Source organism: Annulohypoxylon truncatum (genome assembly GCF_022578515.1).
Source record: "Annulohypoxylon truncatum strain CBS 140777 unplaced genomic scaffold F4807scaffold_45, whole genome shotgun sequence".
NCBI classification, from domain to species: domain Eukaryota; kingdom Fungi; phylum Ascomycota; class Sordariomycetes; order Xylariales; family Hypoxylaceae; genus Annulohypoxylon; species Annulohypoxylon truncatum.
In genome coordinates, this window is record NW_025953831.1 from 165,912 (window position 1) to 193,624 (window position 27,713).

Sequence of the window (27,713 nt, forward strand, 5' to 3'; positions counted from 1 at the left end):
GGATGTCTCAGCTACCTCCGCAAGTTTGAATAGTGCGCAGTGGTTTCCTAGTACCTAAAAGTATAAAGACTCCTGCAGCAGTCGTCCATTCGAATTAAACATGCAGGTGCAAGCAGGTATCAACTGCGCGACTGCATCTTCAAAGAGTCGGGTCAAGGATCAAGGTCTATGTATGTAAGTCCAATCCCGCCTACTTCCAGCTGCTGTAACCTTAACGCAGCGGTAGGGTCAAGGTAGCCAAGGTTTTGACGATTGCTTTTTGTTTCTTCCAATTAGATGTCGACGTTTGATAACTTGCACCAGCAATTGAAGCCGCCACACAAAAAGGTCAGGAAAGCCAATGGCAGTACAAGAAAAGAGAACACACAACTTTATGAATCACACGAAGACGCAGAAAGAAAAGAAAACAGAAGTTGAAAATTGAAAAGATTTTTTTCTTACTCATTCAGTACCTAGGATTAGAATTGTAGAATTATTATTCTAGCCTTACCCGGAGCCTCCGCTCATCCCGTAAGTGCCAAAGGTAGCCACTATAATCGAAGTACCTAGTCATCGAAATTAATTTTAGCGGATGCGGGACGGCTTATGATCCGCCCATTGGACAAGGTTGTTTTGCGGGTACGAAGCCGGTAGCTGTCATTGGCTCAGCTTGGCTTGGAAAAACAAAAAGGGTAACGAAATGGAAGGAGAGCTGATCAATTAGGCTGACATCATTTTCGCTCCAGAACATTGCAATTTCCCAAGTTTGTCATCATAACTTTCTAGGTTGTGAATTAAGAATATTACTTCACAATATTTACCCAACACTTAATATTTTCCTATTTGTTCATAATGTGAGCAGGCAAGGTTTGTCTGTTTGTATCCATTCGGATATATAATACGCACGTATTAACTGTATAGTAAGACTCCTACAACAAGACCTAATAGGGTCATTATTCCAAGGTTCTGTCAAGCGAAAAGGATCACTATTAAATCCCTCCATGGCAACATATCATCACATTGTCAGACTGTGCGAGCTGCCGTCCACAGTTCATATGCCACATGCCACATGCCATAGTCCAAGGTATGAATCCACAAGCCCACATCGGATTTTATATGTGTTCATTTGCATAACATTGAAGCAGTAGTAAATGCATATGCAGATACTAAATGTGGGTTAATATATATGTACGTAATCTCAGTCGTGTAATTCAACGTTGGCAACATTGACAGGAAGACCTCGCAATTTGATTCCTATAAACGAAACATGCTACAGCTCATAGAGCCTCTAGTTCATTGTTTCAAAACTTTGTCAATTGAAATCTCTGTTTTTAGGTGCTAAACTTCCAGGTAGACTTTGGTTCGGGTAGTGAGTACCTGGTTTAGACTGGTTTAGGTGGTTCCGAGACTATGGATCAGGGGCACAGCTAGAATAGCAAGTCCACTTTATCAGCTAACATGTACCTAGCTGCCTCCCAGCTGCCTCCTTAAAGGTGCCTTCTACGCAGTACTTGTGCGAGGCGGGTACCTGCCAAATGTCCAACCATTCAATCACCTTCAATTGTCAGAGTGTAGGTAAGTGCAATTACCTACTAAAACTTTACTCAAGTACCTTGCAGCTACCTCGTCGGCCGACTCCCCGGAACCCGGATTTAACCAGGCTCAGTAACTGATCTTCATCTCACAATCATCAACGAAGTAAAAATTTTCACTTTTATTCGACTTCAAGATTGGCCATGCCGTTGGTAGCCTATTGACGATTGACGCTATGAGACGTCTCTGCATACATACCTCTTCCATCTTAACATGCTATATTACTCAGTAGAAGAAAGCATGATGTGCCAATTCCTCTGTGTCCCAAAATATTGCCACACCTTCATGCGGTCTCACGTCCTCATTATCATCATGATGGGCCACGGCAAGATGGGGAGTGAGAGAATAAACGACAATTGAAGCTTAACCAGAATCGTATATTCGACGCGTATCCTACGCGTTCCCCTGATTCTTGGCTCCTTTTCGCCAAACAGCCTATCACGATACGCACCAATCAATATCACAATCCCTTGCTAAAGGAATGTTCTTGTCCAAGTACAAATTATCAAGACTTGTCCTCTCTTGGAAATGATGCGGGATACTGTATCCGATCCCCGCACACGGGACATGCACCGCCGCTGCGACCGTGGAGTTTCTCAACCGTATTCGCAAGCTGTGATAGTGGACATTCGCATGTCATTCAAATTACAACTAGCATAATATATTCCGATCACGTCTCGGAGCAAATGTCTCGTTAGCCAGTAGATGCAGATGCAGGATGCATTGAGGGCAAGTATCAGAGATAAGTTATGTCTCTTCTCGTTTAACGCTTAACTCTTTGACTTGTCACAGCTTCGATATGTCTCGATCAATTATTAAAGAATATGGCCGTGGGAGACATTCCGGTCTTTTGTTATATTTACGTGGTAAAAAGAGGGAAAATTAGGTGTCCCCATTGGAATACAACAAAGACTGCGGGTTTCTACACTAGCTTCGAGCTTCATCGTTCACGGATAACCCAAGGTGGCTTATGCTATTAAAAAATGAGGGGAAGGCTTCCAAGTTGGGGAAGACGAATGAAGTGGAAACGGGAGAAAGGTAAGAGGTGTGGCTGTGATGTCTGAGCTTGAAGCTTGCTCTTGCGCAATCGTCATCAATCAGTCAAATTGGTCGAATTGACCAAAGCTACTAAGCCCGATTTTTCGCTATTTCGAGGAGCTTCCCGAGCCCGATCGAGCCCTGGCCAGAGGATGGTCCGAGTCCCACACCATCACTTGCAGCGCTCTCGAGTGACTTTGGTGGCTTCTTGGACGGACGCTGCTAGTCCACAATGACGGGCACCCTTCAAGCCCTTTCTGCAACTAAGGGGGAAGTGGGAAGAGGAGTGAGAGAGGCTAAGGTGGGCGGCGGGCAGTACCTAGGTCCTAGGCAAAACAATGTGGTAGCATTGTAGTAGCAAGCAGCAAAGCAAGCAAAAGCTTCCAGAGCTCCCGTCCGGCCCCCTCTCCATTCGCTCTATTCGCTTTTCGCATTCCCCCCAAGCTCCCCCAGCTACCAGCTTACCGGACCCCTCCCTCTCACACACACTCGACGCTTTGCTCCCCCCTTCCTAAGCAGAGCAGCCTTTCCCCAAGCACAACGGCCACCGTATCCCTCCTACCACCCCCAGCTTTCCCCTTTCCCTTCCTTTTCTCCTTCTCTTTTTCTCTCCTCCTTTCCCATCTTTTCCATCGAAAATCCATCCGATTTTCCCTCCTACTCATCAAACCACCGACTTGTTTCCCGGTCCCGCATAAAAAAGTCCCCCTCGACCCAATTCCAAGCTTTAAAACATGACTTCTCGAAAGAGGAAGCAAGACGAGGAGGAGGAAGAACTCGTCGCACTCCCCAGTGACGAGAGTGAAGAGGAAGAGGAATAGTAAGTTTTTTCTTCTTTGAACATCATCGTGGCTTGCCAAGACATTGTCCGAAGCTTCGCGATCTGGAAACATCGCAAGAATATCTCTTGTCGCAAAAGACGTGACGGCATCGCATGGATGTTGTGCATTGTCGCGCATATTGGCGCATTGTCGCGGACATTATATTCTCACTACAGAGTTGTCCGATTTCGTTGAAATTTCGACTTGGGGAAGTTGTACCAGGTGCTCTGAAGAACATTGGCTGATCCTTTACTCGACAGCATCTCGGAAGGCGAAGAGGATGAAGATGCCGACGATGCCGAGGAAGATGAGGAAGAATATGACGAAGCAGCCGAGCCAGAAGAAGAAGAGGAACATAGCCACAGCAATGGCAATGGCACTAGCAACGGCAATGGTGTAAAGCGTAAGTTGGAATTGACATGCCCTGTCTCTTCGCCATAGCTAATGAATTCAGACCCAAATGCAGCTGCACCAACCGAAGCTCCCCCGAAGAAGAAACTGAAGACGGCCAATGCTCCCACCGAACCTGTTCCTGTCGTCAACAATGGCGCCGAGGATGACGGTGAGGAGGATGAGTTTGACGAAGATGGCCTCGGGGAAGAGGATGAGCTCGAGGGCGAGGGCGAGGAAGAGGAAGATGGATTCGAGGATGAAGTTGAAGGTGAAGGCGAAGGCGACGAAGAGGAGAATGGTGTCGATGAACCTAAGAAGCTAGGCATCGATGTGGACGCGCCCGCCAAAGGAAAGGCCCAGGTAGCAACCGAAGTTGCCGCCAACGGTGAAGAGGCTGAGGATTAAACACCTCAGCATCTCACCTCGGGCAGCCCGGGCCAGAACATCAGGCATCCTTCCTATGCCTAATCCTCACACCGGGCCGAGATCGTGAGCCGCTCTAATTCCCGCTTGAGGCTCTCGTTTCTTCGCCACCGCCTATTTCGCATCCGTTCTCGCGTTTTGGAGGTTGCCTTTCCTATGTCTTCCTAGCTACATGTTTCCTAATCAACGGCAATAGAAGGATTCTTGTGTGAAATCTGAAGCACATTCCATGGAGAAGATCAGAAAAGGCACTGCCCTCGTTAAATCTCGATAGACTTTAGATATTGCAAGTCGTGATGCTATTCAACTTTAGTGACATATAGGTAGTCCTGGCGCTTCTGATCATCACATAGTAGTAACTCGCAATGCAAAACAGGGAAGTATTACGGCAACGGTAATGCATAAATTATACCTAAGTACGTAAGATACATAATCAAATAAACCGAGAAGTTAAATGAAGCATCGTGGACCGGGTTGCGATGCTCTTTTATGTCTCATCCATGCGCTTCCTCGATCTACCTACCCCACATCCCCACGCTTCTCTCCAGGACCCTTCGAGCGTTGACAGTTGTTCATCGTCTTCCGGTTGGTCGCACACACGACCGACCCGACCAGTGGATGCGGCCTAACGGGGAGTAAACGAACTGAGATTAGCGATAGAAAGGCACGCGACCCACTCGCGATGAGAGCTTAAGATGGGTTGGGTGGATGGGCTGGAAGTTGAGAGATAAGCAGATACCTACCTAGACGAATGAGTGCGGATGAGGCTGCTGGTTGGGTGGTGGTGTTGAATTTGGGCGTTTAGTACCTAGCTATTGAAATGCTACTCTTAACCTTAGATCGTTCGAAAATAGACCGCATTGGTTTTTCCAGAATTACCTACAAACCAGGTTTTTGGTGCGCAGTTTGCCTCATGTACACATCTGGGAATTTACTACTAAATTTGAGGTTTTACAAAAGGATTCTACCCAGCATCAATAGGACTTAGCACAAGATTACTGATGGGCTTATTCGAAACGAATGCGTTCACGTAGAAATTCATGAGCAGGTGTATTGAATAGGTACCTCGGTGGTTAGATCGCTATTTTATCAAGCATGAGCAAACATAGCACCCATTCTAATTGATGGTAGCTTGCTTTCTACAACACCTACCTACCACCTAGTTAACAATACGACTATCTACGAAATCGCCATACCATCAATGGTCGTATGGACTTGATAAAACATCCACTTTTCACTGCAGCTCAAGCCTACTAAATCTCCGGTTCCTTAATGTATGGTAAGTAGAACTGGGTATTCTAAGCCTACTACCAACAATGCCATACCTACATACATACTAAGGTATTTGGAAGGATGTGGCGCATGCTTGGGGACGTACCAGTATGACACCGCTCTTTACTTTCAACTAAGAATTCCTCGACATAAGTTGATACCGAGTAAATATGTGTATTTGATGGAAGGCATGTTCTAATTTCTAGATGATATCCAAGTGTGCAGTATGTATCTGTTAAACATTATCAGGTATTGATGTGCATTCCTCCAGTAGAAACCCGCGTCTACACACGCAAGACGCGGTAGGAAGAGGGAAAACAATGGCGGATGTGAAACAACGATAATCATCGACGTGATCTTAATACTACCGGTGGTGGTAGTGGGATGAATGACATAATGAAGATCTACCGGAATTGCATTCACTTGAAGAATGTTGAAGCAAGGGAGATTCCATCAGGTACAATCCAAAGTTGTACTACGTAGCTGTAGATTCCTAGGTAATTATGAGCGTGAGCAAGATGGCTCTACATAGTAGATGATATCCCAACTGATCGACGCCTTGCAGCTAATAGTCTGCTCCGGGGTGCATTAAGAGGTACAAACAAGTACATCTACAAAAGGCTACCTCGATTTATTAGTGCTATAAGGTATAGGGTGTCTCAAGTGAAGCTATTCCCCCCGAAGTCTTCGGCGGGATATCCCGGCAAAGAGACACGCAGTGCAGTTTACGCCGAGTGTGATATTATTATATAGCTTGCATTCCAGCCGTTTAGTTAAGCGCCCCCGCCGTTGCTAAGAAAAATTTACGAACTAATAAATGTCTCGGGGGAACCACGCAGCTGGTTTCACTAATTTCTTAGTGCCGCTCGTTTAAAGTGCTGTGGCTTTCGTACTTTTGATGTTGAGAAACGATGCCCAATCGCGTTTGAATGGTGCTCGGATTGAGACAATATGGTATTTCTGCATCTTCCAAGGTTGTGGGGTGTCTTCAGTAATAGAAAAAGTCGAGTATATCACTAATGCATGTGTAATTGACCCTATGCTGGTTTCACTGCTTAAAGAAATCCGTGGTTATGGGAAGTTGGTAGCTTTTGAACTGCTGGGTATCTAATCAAAAACGCCCCTTATTATGCTCTCTGATTGCCAAGGTTGTTATTCATATATCCTCATAACGTCTTCATCCTTCTTCGGCGTCCATGGCGTCGTGTCGTCTCTTGGCGGTTCTGCCGGCGTGACGGCCTCTCAGAACTGAACCCTTGTTACCCCGATCGTCCATCAAGTTTTTCATCTCGGTACGCGAGTGGCGTTGGGCTTCCTCAACGCGGGATTTGAAGACCATCACCTCTTCCTTGTCGGTCTCGTATTCATCTAGCTTCTTACCCAACGCGGCTTCAATCCGCTGATAGATCTCAATATCATACTGCGTGACTAGGCTGATGGCTTGGCCGGCATTGCCTGCACGTGCTGTTCGTCCAACTCGGTGAACGTATGTCTTGCCTACGTGTCCCAATTAGCTGACATGAAATTTGAGAATTGCATACATAGGTCGGATTGACTTACTGTCCTGGGGCAAATCGTAATTGAGAACGACATCGACTTTCGGTATATCCAAGCCTCGTGCGGCAACATCAGTTGCTACCAGAATATCGCGAGACCCAGACTTAAACTTATTCAGAGCACCTAAACGCGCGGATTGTGATAATTGTCCATGGAGAGGAATTGCGCCGAACCCTAGGAAGCGTAGCATAATTGCCACCCTCTGGGTTTCGTATACCGTTCGTGTGAATATGATAGTAGACCTACCAGTAAACTCGCTTGCAACAAGGAAAATCAAGTATGGGTCCTTGTGCATATGTGGGATAAAAATGTAGTATTGCTTCAAAGTCGAGACAGTTTGATACCTGTTGGTGTTGATACTGACACGCAGAGGGTCCCGCAAACTGGCCCTCTGCAAGCTCTCGACCTTTGAAGACATCGTGGCGCTGAAGAGGAATGTCCGCCTCTCTCTCGGCAGGAACTTTAGCAGTTTGTCAAGTATAGGACCGAAATCCATATCTAACAGTCGGTCGGCTTCATCGATGACTAAATATTTGGTGTTCGACAGCTTAAAGCCCTTCGTTTTCTCAAGGTGATCTAGCAGACGTCCCGGGGTAGCCACGACGATATGAGGCTTCTTTGACAAGGCGATGGCCTGAGGAACCATATCCAAACCACCGACAATAACGGCGCATCTCACTGATATGGAGGCACCGAGAGCATCTACTGCCTGGCCAATCTGGGTTGCCAGCTCACGAGTTGGGGCAAGTATCAGCCCAAAGAAGGCCGAGGGCTTCTCGAGAAGCGCTTGAAGGATAGGCAGGGTAAAGGCAGCTGTCTTTCCGCTGCCGGTTTCAGCGAGACCTATAAGATCCCTATTCTGTAGAGCGAGGGGGATCGATTGCGCTTGAATGGGTGTAGGATGTTTGTAGCCTAGTGAGTGACATGCTTCGACTAGAGGATCGACAATTCCCTACGGAACACCTTTATGTTAGAAGTATGCCTAAAGGTTAGAAGGGAGTATTGTTGCATACTAGATCCTTGAATGTCTTCGGAGCAGACTCGATGGTTGAACCCTCCTCAAGAGTCGCGGAATCGTGGGATTCATCATGAGTCTCGTGTGCCTCGGTAGCTTCTGCATTGGGCGACGTTTTTCTTCGTTTAGCGGAGGACATCTTGGATATATTTCCGGTGCTGTATGTGCTTGGTATATTGCGTGTAATAGTAGTTTCGTCGTATTTGTTGATGTTGCGTGAAGTATTGGGTTTGCGATTTGGATGCGAAAAAAGTGAATTACATCCCGCATCTGCGAAAATCCCGACCGCTTTCTTTTTTAGTGATCTTATCTTATCGCCGAGGAGCCCCACAAGGTATAGAGTACATGGCTGTAATCGAAGATTTCGCCGTTCGCACTAGTAGCCGATACTTGAGATCTGCAGATAAACTTTTTTTCTGCCCGATAAGAAAATAAAAATTGAAGCTTCTTCCAATCATTTGTGGCGCCCGTCGCAAGATTACATGAACATTGACTTCTTCACCATTGTTTAAAAATTTGGAGTCGCAAGTATACCAACAATGGCCAAGAGTCGAACGAAGAAGCGCACCCATGTGGGCGCCAATAACCCTAAGCATAAAGCCCCTCTGGTAGGCCGCTCGGCTATTCAAGATCCCAAGAGCATGGTTATTCGAATCGGCGCCGGCGAGGTTGGATCTAGCATTAGTCAATTGGCAAAGGATGTTCGTCAAGTCATGGAACCTGGTACCGCTAGCCGTCTAAAAGAGCGCCGCGCAAACCGTCTGAGGGACTATGTTACTATGACCGGTACTCTCGGAGTCACTCATCTCCTTCTATTCTCGCGATCCGAATCTGGCAATACCAATTTGCGCATAGCTACGACTCCACGCGGCCCTACACTACACTTTCGTGTTGAGAAATACTCGCTTTGCAAAGATGTGCGCAAAGCTCAGAGACATCCCAAAGGTGGAGGGAAAGAATATATCACACCACCTCTTGTAAGAACTTCCTGCACTGATTTTGTCCCGTAAATCGCTGACCACTGTCTTTACCTTAGTTGATCATGAACAATATCTCTACACCAGGAGCGGATGCAGATTCTAAAGTTCCGAAGCACCTTGAATCTCTCACCACCACTGTATTCCAATCTCTTTTCCCACGCATCAACCCTCAAACTACACCGTTAAAATCGATACGCAGAGTTCTCCTCTTGAATAGGGAACCTGCTAAAGACAAAGACGATGGATCGTTCGTACTTAACTTTAGACACTACGCTATTTCTACGAAGCCTGCCGGTGTTTCCAAGCCGCTTCGCAGACTAGATGCTGCGGAGAAGCTTTTTAGCGCTAAGAACCGAAAAGGCGGCGTTCCAAATCTGGGAAAACTGGAGGACATCTCCGAATACATGATAGGCGGCGAAAATGGAGAGGGTTATGTGACAGATGGTACTAGCGGAAGCGAAATGGACACGGATGCCGAGGTAGAGGTATTAGAGGATGCGCCGCGTAGAGTGCTCTCGGCCAAGGCCCGTGCGGCCAAGATGGAGAACGGAGATCAAGGTGCGGATAACGACGAAAGAGTAGAGCGGCGACGTGTCACCCTCGTCGAGCTCGGTCCTCGCATGAAATTGCGCATGACCAAGGTCGAAGAAGGATTATGTTCCGGCAAGACGATGTGGCATGAGCACATACATAAATCGCGACAAGAGATACAGGAGCTCGAAAAGCGATGGGAGCAGCGCAAACAAGAAAAGGAGGCTAGGAGAAAGGAACAGAAGGCCAACGTTGAGAAGAAGCAAAAGGAAAAGGCTGCGAATAAAGCTAAGAACGGCAAAGGCGGTGAAAATGCCGAGGAGGACGACGACGATGGCGACGATTATGACATGGATGGTAATAACAGTGATCTGTTTGATGAGATGATGGAAGAGGATGAGTTGGATAGCGAGGGATTAGCAGGTGATGCAGAAGAAGCAATCGGCGAGCAAATGGATGAGGATGAATGGGAAGACGAAAGGGAAGAAATCGCAGACGAACACTAAACTTTCCTATATCTTCAACGGGATCTAAATACCCCACATAGGTATGGAGTTCGGCGCATTGCATTGATGCTGTGTAATATCACGCCTTCTGCCGGATACTCAACGGACTTTTACTCGGTGAATGAAAATACCACGAGGTACTGATACGCTTCAAATCGTGCGAAAGTCAGGGATCTTGGGATACTTCTGCTCTCACTCCCATATCTAGACCGGAAAGGCCATTAGGTAGAGTGAGCTAATCTTACAGGCTCAGGTGTTGACAGAAGCAATTCGGTTCCCACGACGTTGTTCATTTGATCTAGGACGGTGGGTTAAGTAGAAAGGGGCCGTGGCGCACGCATACGGCTTTGTTCCAGGGGTAACTTTTATATCTGACCTACCTAGTTGAAGATGGAAAAATGTAAAACCTGTCTCATTCCTGGGCTTCCTCCCCTCTTATTCCAGAACCCTATTAAACTCTCCTATGCGTAGTGTTAAGCTGCCTCTTAGGCTTTAGGGGTAGGTAGGTTTATAACTGTTATGGCTTTAGAACTCAGGTAAAGACGTGGTAATGTGGGTTGGCGGATTCACTCTTATCGGCCACCCTTGGGCCTAAAATTGGAGTTTGACTCGTTGAAGTATTTAATATTTGATTTCTGGTTCAAATTACTCCTACCTATTCACCTAGCCAAGGGGTAAAATTATGAGGAATGTGATTCTTCGCAAGACAGCCTCAACGCAGCGCTATCCTCTGGCTTGGAGGAATAAAATCTCTAAATAGAGTCCTAGGTAGGCACATTCAAGTTATGACTATGATTTTTCCCTCTCGACTTTCTAAACTCCACACAAAGCTTCCACGATATCCCAGTGAACATTGTTGAAGGCGCCCAATATGGCTCTGAACATCTACTGGACCGGACTGTTGATTCTGTTGCCTATAGTGGCTCTCTTCATTAGCCATAAACTTATCTTACGACTAATCCGAGTCAAGAAGCCGAAGAAAGAGGTGGTCTCTCAAAATGTGGAAGCTAAGAAATTTCGTAGAATATTCTTACGTGTCTACCTAGTTGTGATGGGATCTGAGTGGCTTCAGGTGAGACGAGATGATTCAATTTCGATGGTTTAAGCTCACCCTCTAACCTAGAGCCCGTATCTCTATTCGCTGTTCCGGGACGAGAAGGGATTTGATGAACGGACAGTTGCGATTCTTTATGTCGCTACATATCTCTCTGCAGCAGTTTCGGCGTTTCTCACGGGCTACATGGCTGATAAACTTGGTAGAAGGACGGCGTGCTTGATATTCTGCGGAATCCATTCACTCGCGTCCATATCTGTCAAGTCCAACGACATCAGAATTCTAATAGCGGGGAGAATATTGGCTGGGATAGGGTTGAACCTTCTCTGGACCGTTTTTGAAAGTTGGATGATAACCGAGTACAAGTCAAGGAAGCTCGATCAGAGCTCATTCCCTTTAAGTGCTATGTTTAGTACAATGACCAAATACAGTTGTATGACAGCAATCATTGCCGGGGTTATAGGCTACTGCATCGTCTTGGTCTTGGGGTCGAAGACTGACACGTTTATCGTCAGTGCGGTGAGATTTATTCCTCACAAGTTTATTTTCTTCGTTCCACGACTGATTTCACAGCAGGTCTTAGACGTTTGCGCTGTCCTGCTTATGCTGTGGACGTGGAACGAGAACAAGGGAACGAATAGCGGCGACTCTATCCCGAGCGAAGAAGAGGGGCTTAAGAACGACACAACCGATGACACGATTTCTAAAAGGACGACAGGGAACTTGAAAGACGCGAGGGTCTGGGTGCTTAGCTTCGCGTCGTGTTGCTTCGAAGGCGCCATTTTCATCTTCACATTTTCTTGGCCTGGGACTTTACAAGCGGCACATGAAAAGGCATACCCAGGAAACAGCAATGTGATTCCATACGGTGTAATACTCGCCACGTTCATGGCTACGATGGTTCTTGGTACGATGATATTCGGCTTCTTGACTAGAAAGGTAAAATCGGATACATCAGAAGAAGTCACCGTCCTTGGCGCCATTTTTCCGACATTGTTACTTGGTACAACATTCTTCGTGGGCGCATTGAGCTTCTTTGTTGCTGCGTTCTCCAAGACGGAGTTTCATTCATATTTGGCGTTCTTACTGCTCGAATTATGTAATGGGGTGTATATTCCAAGCATGGCATATCATCGGGGCCTGGTCGTCAGCGATTCTAGGAGAGCCATGACATACGGGTTGATGAATATTCCATTATTCATCTTTGTCGCGATTGCGATATATGCTACTAGCAGTAGTGGAGGTGAGTTTACCTTAGATGTTTCAAGAAGATGAATAACTGACAAGGCTTAATATATTAGAACAGCGACAGACATTGTTCGCATCATCGGCTGTCTTGCCCCTAATTGCAGCTTTAGCTGTTGTCCTGGGGTTTGGTCTTCCGAACATCCGTTCAGGATTCTCGCAAGTTAAGACGGACGAAGCCGAGTCGACGGAGAAGGATGTATTGGAAGTAGAAGATACGAAATAATAAAGATGCATATACTACTTTAATGGCTGACCCCTTGACCCCCTGACCCCTGATTCTTCTCGTAGCGGGGTGGTGGTAGATAGGTAATGACTTAATCTCTTGGAGCTTGGAGCTCAGATTTTCTCTTCTACAACATTATTGTCTGCTCCCTTTTTATGATCACCATTCAATCATGAAGGAAGCTTTCCCCATCGTCGATGACTTTTGAAGAGAATTTTCATGCTTATTGTGCGATCTCCTATAAGAAATATGACATTGCAAAGAAATAACAACACCAATCCCACTCGTACATTTGGATGAACATCCCACAACCCCTACATAACCAGTAATATTCCCTTGGATCCCAAATATCAAATTAGATTATAAGAGGTTTTAAGAAAAAATTTAAGTGATATTTCATTAAATCAAGATTCAACGTCGCTAACTTCTACCTCCGTCACGGTAACAACGGTGCCAATCTTGTCCATGACATCAATGGTGGGCGGAGACGTTAATTCCGAGTCGGGCTCAGAAGGAGTACCGGAAGAGCTAGGCTGCTCAGGCGACAGAATGGGACTACCTGTTGTATTTGGCGAGGAGCTTGTCGTCTGTTCTGGTGTCTCCATCTTAGCAGCTGCCGGTGTTGGAGCCTCTTTCGATGCTGAAACGGCCTTCTCTGGCTGCAAGCTGGGCATCTTATCGAGTGCTGTCTTGACTAAGTCGGCAATAGTGCCACCTCCCAATATCTTGAGCGTAGGTACATCGACCTCTAATTCTTTAAGGAACCAAGAGCGGATGTCGACAGCTACTAGCGAGTCCACGCCCTGCTCCATAAGGGTGAGCGAATCGGCAACTTTCTCTTCCTCGGGGATGCGGAGCATGCGCTTGAGATGCGATAGGAATGCGTCGCGGCTGATTGCGTACACCTCATCTTCACTCTTGGCGTCCTGTAGCTGCACCTTGACGCGCACACCGGCCTTGCCTCCCTGCGTCTTGGCGCCGCCGTTGGTGTCCTCGTGTAGGACGAAGTGGCTGAATCGGACATCACGCTTGTGCGCCTCTCTGACATTTAGATCCGCAGGGACGTAGTTGACGCCCATGGCAACTTGTGCTTTCACCTCGGAAGACTGTCCGGGGCGACCCGAGAGAACGGCCTCCGCGAAGAGAGTGTGTAGGTCTTCCTCGCCGATGTTGATATAGCCGATCGACTTTATATAGTCGAAATCGAAGGTGTCAGAGTGCGCTGCGTATCCCACGCCAAGGACGGCGGGAATGCTGATGGTAGATCCGGGAACTCCACGCTTACGTCGGTTGCACATGAGGGAGCTCATGTAATCGTTGGCGGACGCATAATTGCTCTGGCCACTCCATCCGATGACGGACGAAATGCTGGAACAACAGATGAAAAATTCAAGCGAGGTATCGTCGTAGAATAGCTCGTCGAGGAGCTGCGCGCCTAGTACCTTTGGCTTGGCTACGCGGACGAACTGTTCATGCGTCATGTTGCGCAAGATTTCGTCGTCCAGGATCATGGCGCCGTGCATGAGACCACCAACGGGTGGAAGCGTGGCTGTGATGGTCTTGTGGACGGAGCGAAGGGATTCGGGTGAGGTGATGTCAAGTGATACGCTCTTGACAACAGCACCGTGTTGTTTCTCCATATCTTCAACGAATCTTACGTTTACCTTTGGTGTACGACTTGTGAGGACCACGTAACGAGCTCCGTGCTCTATCATCCACCTCGCAAGCGATTGCCCAAGCTCACCTGCCATGCCTACGAAGAGGTATGTCCTATCGGCACGGAATAAAGTCCCTGAGTCAATTGCTTGTACCTTAGCAGTCACAGGGTGCTTAGCAGTCCAATCTAAAACTGTCAACGCCTCTCCGACGGCTGCGTGATTGGATATATTTTCAAGTGAAATGGGCTCGACCGTATTTGAACTCGATACGCGAACTCCGTCCCATGCTTTCTTCAGGGGCTGGGCCAAGTTGGTCTCGGAGAATGATTTGGCCTCACGGCCTATTAAGGCTTCCTCGGAAATTCTAACACACGCTGGAGGCAAATAGTCCACAAGTACGTCCCTGACGGCATCCGATTGAGTGCCGCGAGAGAAATGAATGAAGACGGCGGTTGACGTTGGGACTAATGATCGGATAACGTGCTGCGGGAAGTGAGGGTGGAGAAAGATCGAGTGACTGTTCTTCTCTTGTCCTAATGTGGCGGTTGTGAATATCGTCTTGATATTCTTGAAATTTGCCTTGGCTTGTAATGCGAATTGCACTGCCGAGTCTGCTTCATTAACAAGCAGAGTGGCCCCTTTAGGAGTGAGCGACAAGATTTGCTCGGCAACGAGGTTCGCAGCAACTGATGCGAGTGTTGAAACTGCTGGTATTTCAGGGAGTGCGATGCAGTTATGCGCTGGGATGTTCGCAGGGGACCTATTGGAACTGGATAGAGCAAGAACCACGTCGCCATTCTGGACGTCGACTCCTACGCACAACCTGAAGAAGCCGGCAGTGCCGACAGCAACGCTTTGGAGTAGTGAATGGGTGATTCTGACGGTGCGGTATTGTGTCACCGGTATTTGGTTGTGGGCTAAGGGGGATACCTTTCGTAATTCTAAAGCCTGGTCTTGGTCCTGTCCAGTTCCTACGAGTTCAAGAGCCTCCCTGGTAGGGTTGACTGCCGTAAGGACGTCCCTCCTTCGAGCGTTATATCGCTCGTTCTTCTGCGTGTCGGGTCTGAGTCTCGTAATAAGTTGCTTGCCCTCACTGACGAAGACTTGGGACTCTGTAGACCACATTAGGTCGTTGTCGTCACCCCAGCGGCGAAGAGCAAGCTGCCTCAGTAACATCTGCGCCAGGTCATCGGCTGTGCTGTGCTCGATACCAGTGTTTGGGTCTAGGTCATAAGTCTGAGCTGTCATGGTGGGATACTCCGTCTTAATTGTGTTGATGAGACCTGTCATCATGTATTGGTATGGATTATCCTCTCGCGAGCCCTGTGTCAGCCAGACCAAGGTGCCCGCAGCAGCGAATAACGTCTTTAATCCTTCAAATTTGGCCTTTGTGAGGTTCTTCAGGTAGGGCTCATCTAGGTCTGTGAGGGAGAGGACGGTAATTGCTGCTGCATTGGCCATTGCGGAAGAGGCGAACTCTTGGATGGTGTTGAAGAAATGCTTGTTGCGAAAGCGGTATGAAAGAATGTCGCTGATGTCTCGGCCAAGTTTGTTGACGGAGTACGTGCTTCCCCCGATAATGGCAAGATTATCGGTGTTTATACCCTCAGGATGCTTTTCGACAGCTAGAGGATTACGTAACATTGAAATCTTGTCGTCTACCGCCTGGGCAACGAAGACGCTGAAGGGTAGCGACGCGCTGATGTCCGGCGTGACCGTGTCAATTCCTGCAAACCCAGTATTCTTCAACGTGGAATCCCACTGGTTTAGATTAAGCAACGGACCCCAAGTACGACCTGTTTCGGCCCCAATCCACCAGCCAGGTAGGGTCCCGACTGTCACGCCAGTGAATAGCAAATCGGTAGAGGTGAGCTCGCCAACGACCAAGAATCCACCGGGTTTCAAGAGCCGACGAACGTTGGCCAAAGTATTTTCCTACAAGACAGAGTCAATACGTTGCTAGAACGGTCTTTAGGGGCTACGATGATCAACTTACCATATCGACTGAAACGTGCAGCACATTGACAGCCACAACGACGTCGTATTCTCCCTCGACGTATCCTTGCTCCGCCGGCTCTTTTTCCATATTGAACGTCTTGAACACCATGCGGTTTGTCTGTTTTCCGAACCGCTCTTCGGCGGCCATGAAAAAGCCACTGGAAATATCCGTAAATGTGTAAGAGGCATAGGCGTCGCCGATAGAACCTAAGATCGCAGAAGTAGTAGCTCCAGTGCCAGCTCCAACTTCGAGGATGTTAATTCCTGGATAACGGGAGGAGATTTGGCTGAGGATACGAGCCAGCCAGCGGGTTGTAGGTCCGGCACAGAGAGCATTCTCCTCGTAGAACGCGCGGAGCATGTCATCCTTGTTCATGTATTCTAGCATCGAAGTCCCTTCGCGAATAACATGCTCCAAGTTATCGCCGACTGCTTGAACGAAACGGATATCTAGACGATCCTGGTATTGGGCTAAGAGGCGAGTGATATCCTCGTAGGTATCCGCATTGCATACGGCAGACACCTTGGGAAGCTCGCCGCGGCTAACCATGCCTACCATGCGGTCACACCATTCCAAATAATGCTGATAGTGTGGGAGGAGGCCCTGACGCTCCTTGGCGGGAATGGCCTTCGAGATATTGCGAGCGTACCAGTAAGAAATGCGATCAACATCTTTGTAGACTTGAACCTCATAAGGTGTTAACCTCTCTCCCGCTGTCGAAAGTTCTCCGTCAGGCGAGGCAACAGTATACTGGAAGTTAGAGAACATGGGCAAGTCATCCTTGGAGCTGGCCGGGCTGAATGGTACCATTGTTGCGCCCTCCATCTGCAAGAACGCGTGTGAGCCATCGTCGGCATTCAAATAGATGTCTCCTACGATCTTTGAACGGTCCTTGCTTCGAATGTACGTCTCGAACTGCATAGTTCCCTGTTTACCACCGTCGCCTAGTGGAGTGTAGTACGGGTTGATGATGATAGCGGCGATGGAAACAGGGACATGAAGTGACCAAATCTGCGGGTCACCTGGATAGGCCCAAGCCGCAAAGACTGTCTGCAAAGCCGAATCTAGCGTTCCGGGGTGAAGGACAAGATTATCCTCCCACGCCGACCCGGATTGGTCGGATAGGGTGCCTACACCGTAGCCGAGTTTGCGGCGGAGGTCCGACAGTCCTTGGAATGGCGGCGAGTATCCGTATCCAACGCCAGAGAGGTTATCATAGAAATGCTTCCCGTCAATTTCGACCAAGTCATAGATATCATTGGCCTTGGTGAGAGGAATTTTGTCTGGCTCGGGTGTAGAAAATTGGCATAGAACTCGCCCTTTGGCGTTTAAAACGGTGTTACCAGAAAGAACTGAATAACAAGCCCATTCGGCGGATATCGCCGCCTCTGTCGTATCGACCGAAGAGACGCTGAAAATGGTCTCGACGCTGGAGTCGTCATCGTCGAAAGTGATGGCTCGACCAATCTCTACATCGTTCAGTTTCAAGACGCCGATCGGGGTATCGGGTCTGTTATCAAGGGCAACAGCTTTAATGGCTTCAGTCGCCATGCTAACATAGCCCGTAGCGGGAAATACCGTTTGTCCCTGTAGCATGTGGCCTTTAAGCCAACCGATTTCCTTCTGCCGCAGGACATTGCGCCACGAAATCTCGCCGGGAGTGTTCGCTTCTGCACAGCGCGTCCCTAGAACGGGGTTGGGAGCATGGGAGATCTTGCGATTCTTGAAGTGGTTGGCGACCCGACTCTCCGTCCAGTATGCCCGGTGGTGCTCGAATGGGTAAGGTGGGAGGTCATCAATAACGGTCTTATTTTCGTTGCCGGATAGAAGGGTTTGGACATCAGAGAATTGCACGCTGTCGAAACCGAGCTGAGTCCAGACGTAGCCTAACCCTGCACTTAGCTGCTCGATGTCATTCTGGCCTCTGGAGAGCAATCCGGTGTAAGGGATGTTGCCGATTGTGGCCATAGCAGGTCCTTTAAGAGCGGGGTGAGGGCCAACTTCGATAGCAAGGTCGAAATCTCCAACTACTTGCGTAGCCTGCGCAAGGGCCCCAGCAAACAGAACGGCGTTGCACATATTGTCCGCCCAATATTGCGCAGAAAGTTTTTCTTGCGTCATGACTTCACCCTCACGCACACTAGAAAACCAGGTAGTACCGTGGACATCGTCCTTGGGAGCCGTGAACCCGGCGCTTTGCAGGGAGGCAAGATACGGGCCGGCAGAAGTATTCATGTGTGCGCTGTGGTAAGCCGTATCAACCTTCAGCTTCCGCGCAAACGTATTTCGGGACTTGAAAAACTTCTCGGCTTCGTCGACGGCGTCCTCGTCGCCGCTTAACGTAATACTGGAACTCGAGTTCACGGCCGCAACCTGCAGCCGACCTGCGAAGTCCGCGGCGCATACGAGACGAGCTTCGTCTTCCGAAGTACCTACGGCTATCATAGCACCCCGAGGGCGATGCGGGTTGGGGCTCGAGGCGAGCTTCGCGTGGACGCCGCGGAAGTACGCGATGCGGATGGCGTCCTCGGCGGTGACTAGGCCGGACGCGTAGGCGGCGCCGATTTCGCCGGATGAATGGCCGACGACGGCCGTGAAGGAAATGCCAGCCTCGCGCAGGATGTCGACTAGTATTACTTGTACAGCTGTGCATAGTGGCTGGGAGAGCGCGGCTTCTGCGATGCGCGACGTCTGCTTTCCGGCGAGCAGCTGGTCCTTGAGAGTCCAGGTCGGTCGGTCTTCCGGGTTAGGCAGGCTTTGCAGAGACGCGTCTAGGTCGTTAATGCGCGATGCGGCGAAAGGAGACGATTCGATGAGCTCGGCGCCCATGCGCGGCCACTGGGCTCCCTGGCCGGTGAAAACTCCTAGGATCTTGGCTCTTTGGGGTGTGCTGTACCGGGTGCTGAGATCGGCTGCGTTGTCGCTAGCAAGGTCCTCCAGGGAGTTAATCGCTCCCTGGACGGTCGTGCCGGCAACGGCTTTGCGATAGGTTAGCGTGGAACGCCGATGCTGTAACGTGTACGCGACGTCCGCGAGCGACGCATTTGGATTCCCCCTTAGGTAGTCAAGATGCCACGATAACATGTTCCGGAGCGCTGCCTCGGAATGGGCGGAGAATGTTAGCGGTGTGAAATGGAGGCTTGAAGATGCCTCGACTCTGGCCTTGGGGATTGGAACATATTCTTCTAAGATGGCGTGGGTGTTCGTGCCGCCGAAGCCGAAACTGTGATGTGGTTAGAATTTACAGATTCAGACTTCAGAGTTGAGGTCAGGGCTAGGGTTGGACCTACCTATTGACGCTGGCCCTCTTAACCTTGCCATTTTCAGTTGGCCAGGCTACAGGAGTAGTAGGAATAGCGAGGTTTCCGAAGAACGGCGCTACTTTAGGATTCAAACTGTGAAAGTGGAGGTTAGGAGGGACGATGCCGTTCTTGAGCGCCAACGACGTTGCAATGACACTTGCTACTCCGGCCGTTCCTTCGGTGTGACCGATAACTGTCTTGATTGAACCGACTAGCATCTTGTTCTCACCGTTAGCTACTGGAGAGCCAGAAGGGAAGAAAGCTGTTGATATCGCGTTTGCCTCTTGCGGATCGCCAGCCTGAGTGCCGGTGCCATGGGCTTGAAAGAACTGCGGCCTGTCCTGAGGATTATTCACAGGGTCAAGGCCGACTCTCGCGTAACAGTCCCGGATCAGCTGTGCCTGCGCCGAGCTGCTAGGCATGGTGAGACCGGGCGTTCGACCGTCTTGGTTGACGCCGGTCTCGCGAAGGATGCACTGGATTGGGTCGTTGTCCGCGAGTGCTTGGGATAGCGTCTTAACAAACACTGCCGCGATGCCCTCACCGCGGGTATAGCCATCTGCAGATGTATCCCACATGGCACAACGACCGCTAGGGGAAAGCATGCCGAGGCTGGCTTCGTTTATATGCATGACTACCCACCCTTTGGTCAATATCAAGCTTTTGACGTTATAGATGTGGAGGGGTCACATACCAGGGGTCAGAATCAAATTAGCGCCTGCCGCCACCGCCATCTTGGATTTACCGCTTCGGAGCACTTGCACAGCCTGATCCAAGGCAACCATACTGCTCGAGCAAGCCGTATCTACAGTCATACTGGGTCCGTGCCAGTCGAAGAAGTACGACAGTCGGTTTGCTAGGATACCCCTTTCCACACCTGTTACGGTGTAGCGAGGAAAGGTTTCCCAATCGCTTGTAAGCATCGATTGATAGTCGTCACACATCAACCCAACGTATACCGCCGTGTCGGAGCCACGGAGCTTCTCCATGGGTTGGCCCGAGGCGCAGAGGCCATCGTATACAACTTCCATCAGGATTCTCTGTTGCGGGTCCATGGCTTCTACCTCAGCCGGCTGGATGTTGAAAAAGCCGGCATCGAACTGAGCTACGTTGCTTCGCTCCGAGTCTTCTAGCCAGTAGGACTGGGTGGCATTCGTGGTGCCATGATGGGTACCGACCGGGTGGTAGAAAGCGTCCACGTCGAAGCGGTCTGCTGGAGGCTTCTTGCTCAGATCCTCGGGGTTACGAAGTAACGACCAGAGCTTGGAGGGAGTGTCGGCGCCCCCGGGGAAGCGGCATCCAAAGCCTATCACTGCGATGGGTTCTAAGAGCGTATCAGCCATTTTTGCAAGATTTTTCGAGTATGGACTGGTGGATAAAGCAGTAATCGAAGATGTGGCAATAAGTGGCACGGAAGGAACTCAGATGCAGAAGTGTGAGACAGAGTTGATGTTGTTGAAGTTGTACTTGGAGTTGGACAGAAAGGATGAGCTCTGTTGAACGGAGGTAAGTGACCTGAAACAGAATGAGGCCACCCAACCTTGAATATAACCATCATGAAAGTTCGCGCTCATAGATTAGAAATGCAGATTCCATGCCTCGACAATGGTTTCCGTTCGGAGAATGTGATGAGCTCAACACGTCTAGAGTGTAGGTAGGTGTCCGAAGAGATACGATATGACGCGTAGCCAAGGATTGGGTCAAGATTCGGAGCTAAGTTGATACTTTGATATTGAGGCTGAGGCTGTTCAGAGCTGATACAGCCTACAGCTCTCTAGCAAGCGCAAGGCTAGATACAGCGAAAGTTCCCTACCTGTACCGGAACCAAGCTACGGGAAAGAAAGTCTCCGAGAGTCCACAAAGAAATCCGGATGGATCTTATTACTAAGATAAGGCGAACGAATTATCGGAATGTGGTGATATCCCATGCTTACGTGCTGGGGAGGATTCTCCGAACAGCCTCTTTTGGCCAGATACGAAATGGGCAACTTGTCGGCGACCAATGAGTCTCAACTATACTACGAGAGCTGATATGTTGCAATGCATATCTTGGTGCCGTATGGAGGTTGTTGGTGTTCCATGTGCCTTAGCTCCACGTGGGTAAGAAAAGTGCCGTGCCCCTTCCTTGATGCATTAATCCCTGCTCTAATAGTCCTAGGTAGATAGAAGTGATGGGATATGTATCTTCGGTCCTATTTGATATCATCAGAAACCTTGATGTCGCACAATACTTAGACCCGTGCAGTCTACTCCAGAGATTTGGTAACCTAGATAGAATACCTAGGTAACTACCTACAGGCATCATTTGACTACCTACCTAAGCTCGAGTCGGTAATAAGTCTACGCTAAATTTAGTATGTGTACCTAGGTAGGTATAGTATAACTACCGTACCTAGTCCTTTGAAAATTTTTTGATGGTAAAATACGCAAGAATAGAGTTATGACCATGATCTTGTTGACTCTTACTAACTAACCCCTTAAAATCTACCATGCTATAATATCCCTGCTCATTCTATTTCCCTGTCATATTATCGCTGTCTAATGCTTGTTGGAAACCCTGTAAACCGTTCTGCTATTCAATTGCCTCAAATGCCCAATTACTCTATTAAATTACATCTTGACTTGAGTCTTTGCTCGGAGCCTCTCACCGAACTTGTAGAACAAGATCGGTCCCGGGACAAAAGCCAGCGCAAGGAAACCCAAGAGCGTGTTGCCCCATCCATATCCAAGCCTGTCGTACATTGGAGGCCCAGCTAATGGTAGAAATGTACTAGCCATGCTTCTCAAAAGATTGTTTGCGCCTAAGGCTGACGCAGCTCCCGCGGACCCAAACAGGTCAATAAGGTAGAGCTGCGCAGGCATCTGAACATCAATCAGGAGCTGTTCTTGTATGGTATCTTTGGGGATCGATAGAATGTAGTCACTTACAAGTACGAAATAAGCACCGAAGCCGGTGATAAAGGTGCCGATAATAGGTACGATCCAATGTACCTTGTATTCGGTTGTCCATCCGTAGAGAAATAAGCCAAGGCCCACAAGGGGACTGAAGGCTATCATAAGGAGCAGGCGATACTCCGGTCGGGGCTGCTGTATGCCCTCTTTCTTCATGCGGGAAGCTTGGATGCGATTACTCACTAGAGTGAATGTAGCCATAGCCGCAAGAAGAGCGACGCCAAGCCCAAGGTAGGTCAATCCGGAAACGGTTGTGGTGAATCCATACTGTCCCTCAAATACAGGAACGAATGTAGTAAACAGCAAATACAAGGTGCCGAACACCACTGCAACATACAGGGAGATAACAAGTAGAATAGGAGAGCGGAACAAGAGCATTGTAGGACGCACGAGGGCCTGGATGAGGACCTGTTGGGGTGTGACGTTGGTCCGGGTGAGCTTCGACTCTAACTTAAGATTACCTGTCGCAACTCTGAGGCGGTCAACCTTGCGCTCGAGGATGATCTTTGGGTGAGTTTCACGCATGAATATAATACAGGCGATTTCAACGGTGCCACCGAGGATGACGAGAAACCAGAAAGTCCATCGCCACCCTGCGCCGCCTGCAATGAAGCCACCAAGCAAAGGGCCGAGAACCTAAGAATTAACACGTTGTTAGCAATAGGCAGGATAACGGGGATAGGTATACAGGCATTAAACACTTACAGGTCCTGTAAGAGGCCCTAAGCTAAATAAAGCCATCGCTGTGGCCCTCTCCGCAGGCGCGGTGAGATCGGCGATTGTACCGCCACCAAGGGCCATTGGAACACCGCCCATTGCTCCAGAGAAGAATCGGAATACCATGAACTGCGTAGTTGATTGGCTTAGAGCCGTACCAAGGAGGAAAGCTATGAATCCGATGACAGCTCCATGGTATACCGGTAAGCGCCCGTACACCTCACTGAGTGGTGAGATGAACATAGGGCCCAAAGCTAAGCCAAGGACATAGATGGTGATAGCTAAGGTGCTTAAAGTATCCGACGTGATACCGAATTCTTGGACAATTTGGCTAATGCCGGCAGCGCAAGTGGTTGGGCCCATATTCCTGAAGAAAGAGTATGACATTAGCTGGAAGCTCAAGGATAGCGCAAGGCGAAGAGATACTTACGTTACTAACGCCAGCAGCGACACTAGAACGATATGTCGCCATTTCTTTCCGCTTGTCCAGTCGTGCGGATTGGAAGGGTCATTCAAATCCCAATCAATGACGTTGTCCGTCGCTGGAACGTCGTTAACTGCGACTGGAGCGGATGCTTTCTCCAAGTCTGATTCTGCATTGGATGACATAACTTAGGTTGATAGCTTTAGATGGGATATATCATGAACTGAAGAATTGGATAAGACTCAGGATTTAGACTTAAGATCTGTTCCAAGGACTGAACGTTTGTAGGATGATGAAAATGAATACCTACACATCGTACATGGTAGTAAACCACACTAGACAGGGCACCTTTAAGATAGAGCATCGTAGACAAGTCTTAAAGGGGATAAAGGACGGAGATTGGAATCCCACCCAGCACGACACTTGTTCGTCCATGGGGCAATCGCGTGTTGTCCCCCATTCTCGGGTTATCGAAGTGAAGGTTACAATCGATATCCCTGATACGCGTTGTTCTAAGTGATTCAAGCTACGGAGATGGAGCGGACGGGGTGAACGGAGTTTGCGTTGTAGACGGAGGGTCCATGGACGGAACGGTGCGGGGCACGGGAGATAGATGGAAAATAGGGGGGAGGGCTACGTGGGGCAGTCACGTGATCGGAGGATCGATGGATCCTCCGTGTGCACCACTTTTTTGCACGTATGCACCGTAAGCATGCATTAGGCGTTGGTAGAACACTCATGTTGGTAGGTATGAAGCTGATTGCAAAGTTTAAGTACTTTCCCAGCTAAGTATAGGGTTTAAACTCAAATACACTTAATACCCATAATAAAGCTAAGCTTGAGACTTTATTTTGACCCGTCACTTTCTAGGTACCTAGATACATAGAATAGGGGCTCGGTGCATCTATTGGGATTGCAGCATCGTAACAATCTGGGCACCTAGGTAACAAAGGATCAAGGCGCGACAAAGGAAAGGAAGCAAGTAAACAGCATATGTACCTAACCACTAAAATTCGCATGTGCCAACCTTGCCCCTGTATTACAGTATGCCATATGGATTCTAACCATACATGAAACGATCTTGTCGTGATTTACGACGAGAATACTGATATGGCAAAACCAGTTACAAGCGCTGTGCCAATTCGCAAGAGTGTTGTAAATAGGATATCACCATTTCTCTACCACGCACCTCACTTATCAGAAGTTGAAGCCGAAACTACCTGGGTACCTAATATATCGGGTGCATAAATATTTCCGTGTAAAGCCAGAATTGGAATTCAGCTATTCCCACGAACCCTCGAGGGCGTAGATAAGTGAGAACACTACATTAGCGAGTAAGGTGCCATAGTCTCATCTTTAATGGTACTACGTGATGCCCAGGCGTTGGTTGAGCATTAAACGTGTTCCATGTTCTCGGTTAATGATTACAGAGTACATACGGCCCGTACAGGAGTAGTTTGGTTGGCCGGCGTTTACGGAGGATACTATTAATAAGCCACTATGTGGTTGAATTGTGCTTTTCAGGACTCCTGCCCATGTTCTCGGGTAGTACGGCGACGCGGCTAAGGCAATCGGATCTTTTAAGCTCATCTTATACCACGTGTATTGCCACGCTCTCTTAGACAAGGATCATAAGCCTCATACAGGTCTGTTGGTAAGCTAGGACATCTCGAAATCCCGAAACATGATCTAGGACTGGCTGACTGCCATTTTGAAAAGTAACGACTCGGCTCGTATGTCAAGGATTGGCAACGGTTGTCATTATCTTGGATTCGCTGATTACTACGCATACCCATAGGATGATGCTGAGGCAATCAGTCCGCACACATAGCCGAATCCTAAGCCCGTCACCAACACTTAGACAGGAACAACGCAGCGAATCATCCTCGTATCTGGAGTGACACAAGACTGGTTCTAGGCACGGTGGGGGACGGGGCTTCGAACTGGGAAAAGGATAGCTAATTTATATCTCGATTCCGCCACAAGGCGTTTGCACGACACGAGAGGGCGGACTGTTCAAGAATTGACCCTGGTATTTTTACAATTTGTCCTTTCTTACCTAATTTCTCCTATGTGTGCACATATTCCCCCATTATTGCTGCACTGTAACCTACCTGTACCGCCTTATATACCTAAACCAACCATCATAACTGCATCGTTAGCAGCGGATCCCACGTTTTGCAACACCTCCCTACCTAACGCATCTTTTGCCATGGAAACACCCAATGCCCCGCTGCGTGCGTCTTGTGATAGATGCCGGGCTCAAAAGCTCCGTTGCGTTCCATCATCTAATACGGATTCTACCGCGCCTTGTATGCGGTGCTTGAGGTTGAAAACTCCCGTCATGTGCACATTTAGCCAAAGACTGCAAATGAGAAGAAGCAGGAAAAATACCAATAACAGCGACTCCGAGACCCGGCCTACTCACCGTAAGGAGAAAGAAAAACCATCGTTGCCTGGAATGGGTACATTTGTGTTGCCCGGGCCTCCGTCTCCGGAATCGCATCAATCTCTTCATTCGCCGCGAATTGATACCAAAGACTCCACTCCTGAGACAGACGGAGACACCCCGATGATCACCCCGGAACAGGAAATACCGGATTTCTGGTCACACGAATCCGCCTTACTTCCAGTTGGCGAGCCTCCTGAACCGGTAGATGGTACCCTAGGAAGCTTTCCAGAATATTACAATTTCGATCTGGCTAATTTGGATACACCGGAGTTCCTGTCCGAGCTAATCGGTGCTTCTGACGCGATTCCGGCCAACGTGGATTTTAATTTCGACATCGACAAGCTGACCTATGAAAATTCCGCCAACCCTCTAGTTGATCTCAGTGGGCTGCTAGCTGAAATGTCCAGTTACGGGAGTCAATTGCTCAAGTTGGCCAGCTGGGACCGCGACAATTATCCGATTGGAGACGCAGTGTTGTTATGCCAGCGTTTTCACACCATTCTTTTCGGCTATGCCTATTCTGATGCAACCACGGCGGCCCAGAATAAGGATATGCCTACAGACCTACTAATAATTTCATGCTACCTGATCCTCACGCGCATATACTCTTCCATATTTGGCTATCTAATAGAGCACATTGTGCGAATGCGTGAGCTCCATAAGTCGGCTCATAAGGAACTAAGCCCATCTCTGCATTATCCATTCATGGGAGACATGCATTCATATCGAGGACTCAGCCTCAGCCAGTTGCGTCCCGTCTGTGGTGAGTACAGATTGATTTCAATATTCCCCCTGTAGTAGATCTTTACTATCCCGTCAATCATAAAAGTGTGATCAAAGAGTTTCGAATTGATATATGATTAACTGTACAGAATACATACTGATCCTGCGTGTAGTATGTAGGGGATGGGAACCGGAAAAGAAGGTACTGTCAATGTTATGCAATTCTCTCGGTGGTGTTGAAGGATTACTAAGGCTTCCCCTTGACGCAAGGGTAATCACTCAGGGGGAACAAGAGAAAAGCGAGGGAAGAGATGGCACTAACGACACGCAAAATGAGGAGGAGGTAGAGAAACCAACCATGGTCCTCTCCGAATTACTACTTGGGTCGTCACATGGCCACCTATGTCAAGATATGAAGGAGCAAGCACAGAATCTACGGGAGAAGATTACAAAAGTAAACCATCTACTGGCTTAAATAGGGATGATACAAGATGTACGATTATTTACATAACATCCATGGATGAAATTTTACAAAGATAACTCAAGTACTTACCTATCTGGTACCCAATGTTAGGTCGGCCATGTCATCGAAAATGAACGTGGCACTATTGCAGAGTGACGTGTCGGTAAACCCAATGACCACATATTTCGACGCGTATGACAAGTGCTTATCTATACCTAACCTAGCGTTCATAATTTCAGGAAAGCTGTGAATAACTCTTGAATCAAGTCTACTGGAGAAAGCGATAGCGTAAATAGGCGACGATTGCTCTTATTGTTGAGGTAACCTAAGACGTTCTCATTAGACAGCTAGTTGTCTACCTGGTATGTAGACGCGATGGGCATATGCTAA

General features: G+C 48.5%; 7 protein-coding genes across 7 annotated transcripts; 4 read left to right on the forward strand and 3 right to left on the reverse strand.

Moving 5' to 3' along the window:
• The first annotated feature begins 2,948 nt into the window (after positions 1-2,948).
• F4807DRAFT_291394 (uncharacterized protein) lies at positions 2,949-4,648 on the forward strand. Its single transcript, XM_047994817.1, has 3 exons — positions 2,949-3,430; positions 3,692-3,834; positions 3,886-4,648. The coding sequence occupies exons 1-3, from the start codon at positions 3,345-3,347 to the stop codon at positions 4,227-4,229; spliced, it is 573 nt and encodes a 190-aa protein (XP_047849763.1). The 5' UTR covers positions 2,949-3,344; the 3' UTR covers positions 4,230-4,648.
• A 1,610-nt stretch (positions 4,649-6,258) lies between these two features.
• On the reverse strand, positions 6,259-8,351 carry F4807DRAFT_444003 (ATP-dependent rRNA helicase RRP3). The gene is made up of 3 exons (XM_047999602.1): positions 8,090-8,351; positions 7,080-8,028; positions 6,259-7,016 (listed from the first exon to the last, which is right to left on the reverse strand). The coding sequence occupies exons 1-3, from the start codon at positions 8,228-8,230 to the stop codon at positions 6,697-6,699; spliced, it is 1,410 nt and encodes a 469-aa protein (XP_047849764.1). The 5' UTR covers positions 8,231-8,351; the 3' UTR covers positions 6,259-6,696.
• A 217-nt stretch (positions 8,352-8,568) lies between these two features.
• F4807DRAFT_444004 (Brix-domain-containing protein) lies at positions 8,569-10,536 on the forward strand. The gene is made up of 2 exons (XM_047999603.1): positions 8,569-9,068; positions 9,128-10,536. Exons 1-2 carry the CDS (start codon positions 8,631-8,633, stop codon positions 10,106-10,108), a joined length of 1,419 nt encoding a protein of 472 aa, XP_047849765.1. The 5' UTR covers positions 8,569-8,630; the 3' UTR covers positions 10,109-10,536.
• Positions 10,537-10,979: 443 nt separating this feature from the next.
• Positions 10,980-12,633, forward strand: F4807DRAFT_471234 (MFS general substrate transporter; the record flags this gene model as incomplete). The annotated part of the gene is made up of 4 exons (XM_048002904.1): positions 10,980-11,180; positions 11,232-11,681; positions 11,739-12,405; positions 12,464-12,633. The coding sequence occupies 4 exons, from the start codon at positions 10,980-10,982 to the stop codon at positions 12,631-12,633; spliced, it is 1,488 nt and encodes a 495-aa protein (XP_047849766.1).
• A 6-nt stretch (positions 12,634-12,639) lies between these two features.
• On the reverse strand, positions 12,640-21,161 carry F4807DRAFT_471239 (uncharacterized protein). The gene is made up of 4 exons (XM_048002905.1): positions 20,287-21,161; positions 19,581-20,226; positions 16,288-19,513; positions 12,640-16,226 (listed from the first exon to the last, which is right to left on the reverse strand). The coding sequence occupies exons 1-4, from the start codon at positions 20,933-20,935 to the stop codon at positions 13,038-13,040; spliced, it is 7,710 nt and encodes a 2,569-aa protein (XP_047849767.1). The 5' UTR covers positions 20,936-21,161; the 3' UTR covers positions 12,640-13,037.
• An 864-nt stretch (positions 21,162-22,025) lies between these two features.
• On the reverse strand, positions 22,026-24,038 carry F4807DRAFT_291517 (putative MFS multidrug transporter). The gene is made up of 4 exons (XM_047994818.1): positions 23,692-24,038; positions 23,250-23,628; positions 22,521-23,180; positions 22,026-22,454 (listed from the first exon to the last, which is right to left on the reverse strand). Exons 1-4 carry the CDS (start codon positions 23,868-23,870, stop codon positions 22,203-22,205), a joined length of 1,470 nt encoding a protein of 489 aa, XP_047849768.1. The 5' UTR covers positions 23,871-24,038; the 3' UTR covers positions 22,026-22,202.
• A 981-nt stretch (positions 24,039-25,019) lies between these two features.
• On the forward strand, positions 25,020-27,405 carry F4807DRAFT_444019 (uncharacterized protein). The gene is made up of 2 exons (XM_047999605.1): positions 25,020-26,900; positions 27,034-27,405. Exons 1-2 carry the CDS (start codon positions 25,757-25,759, stop codon positions 27,333-27,335), a joined length of 1,446 nt encoding a protein of 481 aa, XP_047849769.1. The 5' UTR covers positions 25,020-25,756; the 3' UTR covers positions 27,336-27,405.
• Positions 27,406-27,713: the final 308 nt, after the last annotated feature.